This window comes from Hylobates moloch, unplaced genomic scaffold, assembly GCF_009828535.3.
Source record: "Hylobates moloch isolate HMO894 unplaced genomic scaffold, HMol_V3 SCAFFOLD_14, whole genome shotgun sequence".
NCBI classification, from domain to species: domain Eukaryota; kingdom Metazoa; phylum Chordata; class Mammalia; order Primates; family Hylobatidae; genus Hylobates; species Hylobates moloch.
In genome coordinates, this window is record NW_026652289.1 from 52,973,050 (window position 1) to 52,979,334 (window position 6,285).

Consider the following 6,285-nt stretch of genomic DNA (forward strand, 5'->3'; position numbering starts at 1 on the left):
GTTCTGTTGCCCAGGCTGGAGTGCAGTGGCTTGATCTCGGCTCACTGCAACCTCCGCCTCCTGGGTTCAAGCAATTCTCCTGCCTCAGCCTCCCAAGTAGCTGGGATTACAGGCACCCGCCACCATGCCTGGCTATTTTTTTGTATTTTTAGTAGAGACAGGGTTTCACTATGTTAGCCAGGCTGGTCTCGAACTCCTGTGATCCACCCACTTCGGCCTCCCAAAGTGCTGAGATTACAGGATGAGCGGTAGAGGGAAGGCTCGATGATGGCTCAGAACCCAGAGGCTGAACCCACCTGTCCCCGAGGCAAGAACTTGTCCCTACAGTGGCCACTTTGCCTTGGCCGCACTGTCCCTGTGGCCCCTCCATGGAAGCTCTGTGGTCCTGGGCCTATCTCTAGCCCACGGGACCAGTGAAGGAGCACCCAAGCCTTCCTCTCTCCTCTTTCCCCTTCTGGCTCAACTCTTCATCCCTGGGGATCCCCTCCCTCATCTGGGGGGGCACAGTGGAAACAGCCTGGGCTGCGGAGCCAGACACACTGGGCTCCAGCTCCTGCTCTGAGGCTCATCTGCATTGCTGCACCTCATGTGTAAAACGGAGGTGACCACATCGTCCTCCTGACCTGTCATGAGCCTTAGGACCAGCCCCTAAAGTCTAGCTTGCTGGCTGTCAAGCTGGGGGGCCATACGTCCCAGCTTGCCCTGGACAGTCGCTTTCCCCTTGTTGTCCAGGGATCACTATTGCTAGGGCCCCCTTTTACGCCCCAAACTGCCGTGGTTAATTATATGGTTACCCTTCTCTTAGGAGACTCCTGGATTGGGCTACAGGGACTAGGCCCGTGGGAAGACCAGGCTCCTCTCCGCTCCAGCCAGGGTTTATGTCCCATTTTATTTCATTTTATTATTTTTTTGAAAAGCATACAAATTTGTTTAATGTAAGTTTCACATAACATGGAGCCCTCCTAAGGAAATGAAGACCCTCGGGTCCCATTTTACTCATCTAGAGACTGAGGGGAGAAATCTCTCCCAAAGTCATGTCAGATGCAAAGTTTGTCCAAATCCTGGTCTCCTGACTCCCACCTAGGCCTCCACTGTCCTTCCTCCCACACTCATCACCCATTGAGATGTCCAGACAGGCTGGACGGAATCCTGGGGGCCCAGGACCCAACTGTTCTTCTCTTTTCTTTGAGAAGGGCTCCACCCCTAAGGCCAGCATAGGACCCCCTCCTTATCACTCCCATTGGGCTGTGGTCCCCAAAGCCTGTCTAGTTCTGTCTCAGTACCCCCTCCCTAACTTGCCCCACACCACAGGCCTGGGAGGAGCAGTGCAGAGCCCAGAACTTAGAGTAAGCCAGAGAGGGCTTGGCCCATTGGGAGGGGTCCTCCCGGGGAGAGAAGGCGGTGGGCTGGCCTCTGCTTCAGGTCAAATGCATCAGCACAGAGGACAGTGGCCTCTGACTCTTAGAAACACCTCAAGTAGAAACTCAAAAATGGCCTATCTCAGCTCTGTCTCTCTGCCCAGGGTCAGAAAGGCTGGTCTGGCTTCCCCCCAAGCCTGGGAGGCCCTGGTGTCCTTCCTGGGTGTGGGGCTGCCCTAATGCCCTCAGCTCTGCTCCGGGTGGGGGGTCCCCAGCCACTGCATGGGAGCATCTGTTTAATCATTGCGTTCCCCCTCCTGCTGCCTGCACAGGAACAAGCCATCTAAGGAGCTGGTTGAACCAGCCTTCCCACTTCTGCTCAGGGAGACACCTGCCCCAGTGGGCCCCCAGCAGGCCTGGCCACCTCCCCTGCCCTACTCCTGCCCTAGTGCTCAGAGCCAGAGCTAAGGTGTCACTCTGCTTCCGAGCCAGACCCTCCCCAGGAGTCCCTTCCCACCCACTCCCTTGAAGGCCTGACGGCTCACTGGGACCCCATTCTCTTGTTTTACAGATCAGAAAACTAAGGCCCAGAGGGGCAAAGGCACTCCCCAGGGACACACAGCAATCTAGGGGCAGAGCCAAGACTAGCACTCAGGTTTGTGTTTCCTGGAGTTCAGAGGAGGAGGAAGAAATGTAGAGATGAGAAAAAAAAAAAAAAACAAAGAAAGGAAGAGGAGGAAGATATAGTGAGGGGAGAAAGGAGGCTGGCAGCTGGCGAAGTTATAGAAGTTAACCTCTTGGTAAAGGAAAGCAAGGCCAGCTTACCCCAGGCCCTCCCTGGTGGTGGTGGGTGACATGTTTCCTGTTCCCCATGCTCAGCCCAGAGGTCTGCCTCCTGGCTCCACCCAGAGTCAAACTCCCCACAAAGCCAGGCCTGACCTCAGGGCCCAAGAGCCAGGGAGCCAGCTCCACGCCCTGCAGACGAGTTACCAAGCAGCCCCAGGGAGGATCACACCTCTCTCCTGACATCTGCCCTCCCAGCTATGCCCAGGACTCAGGCACATGCTGGGGCAGCCACTGGCTCTCTCCTCAGGCAAGAAGAGAAGCGCCAGGCTTGGGAAGCACGAATTGGATAGGCCATGTGGGCAGTGCCCTGGACCCCTGATTCTGCACCCCTGGCCCAGCCAGGGTGCCCCTGTGTGACCCAGGATGAATCATTTCCCCGGCAGTTCCTTGACAGCCCCAGCGGTGACAGGCAGAGGCCCATCTTGTCCCTCCCCCACAGAGGGGTTCATGAGAACTGAAAACATGGCTAGGCTTGGGAAGTGGCCAACATGGACGCGTCCTTGGGGAGGTGGCAGGAGGAGGGGACAGTCCCAGCCGGGCCACAGGCTGTGCAACCACTCTTCTGTGGACACTAGCTCCTTCATCTGCAAAATGGGGACAGGGATCTTCCTGCACACAGACAAGACGCTCATAGAGAGAATACACAGTGGTGAGAGTAGCTTCCAAAGCTGCAAAGGTGGGGAGGTGAACTTGCAAGGGGCAGAAGACAGGCCCCCACTCTGAGCTCTTGTTATCTGGGTTGGGTCTGTGTCTCCCAAGGGCCTACCGGCTCCTCAAGGGCAAGGCCTGGGGCCTGGTCATCTATGTGTTCTCAGAACCCAGCATGACACCATGCATGATGGGTAAACGAGATGCAAACAGAGAAAATGAATGAACTGACAAGAAGGTAAATATCAAGCTCCATGAGGACAGAGACCAGGCCTGTGCACAACAATATCCCTGCACCTAGAAGCACATTTGCCACAGACACAGAGTTGATATTCAACACGTTTGTTTGTTTGTTTGTTTGTTTGTTTGTTTTAGAGACAGGGTCTCACTCTGTCACCCAGGCTGGAGTGCAGTGGCACAATCGGGCTCACTGTAGCCTCAACCTCCTGGGCCCAAGTGATCCTCCTACTTCAACATCCCAAAGTGCTGAGATTACAAGCGTGAGCCACCGTGCCCAGCCCAACACATTTGTTAAATGAATGATTGAGACAGAGAAATAAAGACAAGTTGCTCCATTCTATCCAGGCCATCCCCATCTCCCCAGGGCCCAGCAGAGAGCCAGACTCAGGATGAGTTTCCTGCCTGCACTGGGCCTTACCTTTTTGTAGGTGGATGATGTCAGGGAAGTTGGAGAGCAGGCCTTGGTAGAGAGACAGTGTGTCCAGCATCTGGAAGAGGTCATTCTTGGGCTGCTCAGCAAACATCTCCCCAATGGCTTCATAGGTACGGCCCGTGTGAGAAATGGCACTGTTGAGGGCCTCAGAGCAAAAGGGGGGATCCATCTGGAAGGAATGACTGATGGCCTGGAAGGCACTGCCCAGCTTCTGGAATTCCTTGCGGAAGCCCCCCACGTGTTTACGCACCAGCTCTGACGCCACAGTGCTGAGCTGCAGGACGCTGTCGTCCATCTTCTTACTGAAGGCCTTGAAAGTGTCCACGCGATCTTCCACGTCCTGCAGGTCCTGGTGCTCGGTGGGGATCTGGAAGGTGAGCAGGAAGCTGGCACCCACCATCTCATCCTTCTCCGCCCGGCGTTTGCCCATCTTCCACTGCTTGTCATCCAGGCAGCTGAGAAAATGCTGGAAGCCTTCGTACTGGGAGAGCACAGGGTGGCTGGTCATGTGGTCCATCCAGAGGATGAGTCTCCGCTTCCGCTTTTCAATGAAGTCCTCCTCGAAGCGGCCAGTGGCCTGCTTCTCAGGCAGGTGGGGCACCGAGATGACAGTGAACTTGTGTAGCAGGCGGTTATAGAGCCAGTCAAAGTGTTTGTAGCGCCGGTAGACGGGTGAGGCAGCATGGGTGGGTGTGAGCTTGTAGGAGATGTAGCTTTTGATGCCCTTGAACTTGGTCTGTTTTGTGGGGTCCTCCACAGAGCAGGCAAATGGGTGGGGGTTGGCCTTCCACTGGGGGCCACGAGGGCCCATTTCAATGGAATATGTCTCAGCGATCTTGGCCATCATGGGCACATCACCCAGGATGAAGGCCTCCACTCCAGAACGCACAAAGCATGAGAAACGGTTGAGGTTACGGCCCACCACACTGCCTCGCTTGGCAGATGCCAGGCTGTCCTGCCGCTCCAGTGGTGGCTTGGGCCGGAAGGCCATGTGCTGGCTGGGGTAGGCACCAGGGTAGGAGAGGTTGAGGGGAGGGTGCCCGTTGGTGCCCAGCCCACCAGCCCGTGGCTCCTCCACCACTGTGCATCCGTCATCCCAGTCATCCCAGTCATCATCATCATCCTCCTCGAAGCTACCCTGATTTGAGAGGAAGCCACTGCCCCCACCACTCCTGGCTGGGCTGGCCACACTGGGGCTGTTGTACAAGCTCACCTGGGCCCCTGGAGAGCCTGCAGGGCTGCTGGAGTAGTCAGCATGGTTGGTGCTGATGCCAGAACGGACGATCTCCACATAAGAGGCAGGAAAGAGCCCTGTCTCGCCACGGCTGTTCTGGCCCTGCAGCCAGCCATCCAGTGAGGTCTCGCTAAAGATGACCAGGTCCTCATCCTGCTGGATGCTGATTTCCTCCTTGTTCTCACTGTGAAAGTCATACAGGGCTCGGCCTTTCAGTGCCATAGCTGGGCTGGGTGGTATAGAAAGATGGGAAGGAGAGGGTCCTGCCCAGACCAGGGATGCCTACAAGGGAGTCCAAGAATGCACTCGCAGCTGAATGGCGCTTACACAGTTCAAACTCTCAGGTCCTAAGGTGAGGTCTCAGCACCCACAGATGCTGTCTAGTCTCTCGCTCTTCAAAGCAATGTCCATGGCCCAGAAACTGCCCTATCAGGTCTCCGGGCATATGCTTGTGAGCAGGGAGGGCTCATGTCCACAGTCTCCTCCTCCCTTAGCAGCCTCTGGGGGGTTAGAGGGGAGTCTCTCCTAACGCCTGCTCCCAGAAGAAAAGTCAAGTGACCTGGAGAAATCTGCCCTGCGAGGGGAAAAATTCGACGCTTTCCACTGGAATAACGTTCTAAAATAGAAGAGACTCACTCTGAAACCACCATTCCAGAAACCCGGGCAGGGCTCGGCTGTCCCTCTGGCTCCCAGATTCTTTTGGCGGCTGTCGCTTTGGGAGGCTCTCACATTCCTCTGCAGATCTGCCCCTTCCTCCTTCCTCCTCTTGCTCCTGGGCCACTGGGTTTTCAAAAATCCGGAAAATCCAAGAGGGGCAAGGAGAAAAGCAGCAGCCGCCTGAATCGAGTCCAAGGGTGGATGTGTCCGGCTTCACAACGAGCCAGGCCGGGAAAACAAGGACTGAGGCTTACACAACAGGCCGCCAACTCTTCGACCCCGGCTGCGCAGCCGGAGCCCCCGCCGGCTCGGACGCCCTCTCCCCGCCCCAGAAGTGGCCAGCCCCAACCCTGGAGGAAGGAGGGGGCGCGATGAGGCTGTCGGGTGACTTCTGTCCACTCGCTGAGTGGTCTCTTTTGTTTGTCTAATTCCTCAGCAGTTTCTGAGCCTGACGCTGACCCTGCTCCGAATCCCAGGAACCCCGTCCAAAGGTAACCCCAGCAGAAACCGGTTCCTCACCCGGGACTTACGACCCCCGATCACCACCCTCGCGTGCACGCACACACTCAACAGTTTGGAGTTTGGAGAGTGAGCTCCGGCGAGCAGATGGCGCGGCCAGCCGTCTGTCCGTCCGTCCTCCTCTCCGCCCTGCGGGGCCCGGCCAGTGGGTGGCGGTCTGCGCCCCCAACCTGCCTTCTCCGGCGCTCGCAGACCCTCCGTTCCGCCAGCGAGAAGGCAGCTCCAAAACAAAAAGGCGATTCCGGGAGGTGGCGTCCTGAGGAAAGAGGGGATCGCCAAAGGGGAGGTGAGGGGTGGGGAGAGGGAGGAGGGAGGGGGAAGCAGGCTGGAGAATCGGGCAAACTCCGCTG

The 6,285-nt window shown here is 57.0% G+C and overlaps 1 protein-coding gene across 1 annotated transcript in view; it reads right to left on the reverse strand.

Annotated features, from left to right (window-relative positions):
- SNX33 (sorting nexin 33) overlaps positions 1 to 6,285 on the reverse strand; it is an 11,525-nt gene extending 5,240 nt beyond the window's left edge. The window contains exons 1-2 of the mRNA XM_058427929.1: positions 5,979 to 6,285; positions 3,511 to 5,375 (exon numbers count right to left, since the gene is read on the reverse strand). Of these exons, the coding sequence (XP_058283912.1) occupies positions 3,511 to 4,981 (1,471 nt within the window). The 5' untranslated portion in view covers positions 4,982 to 5,375; positions 5,979 to 6,285. The remainder of the gene's footprint in view (positions 1 to 3,510; positions 5,376 to 5,978) is intronic.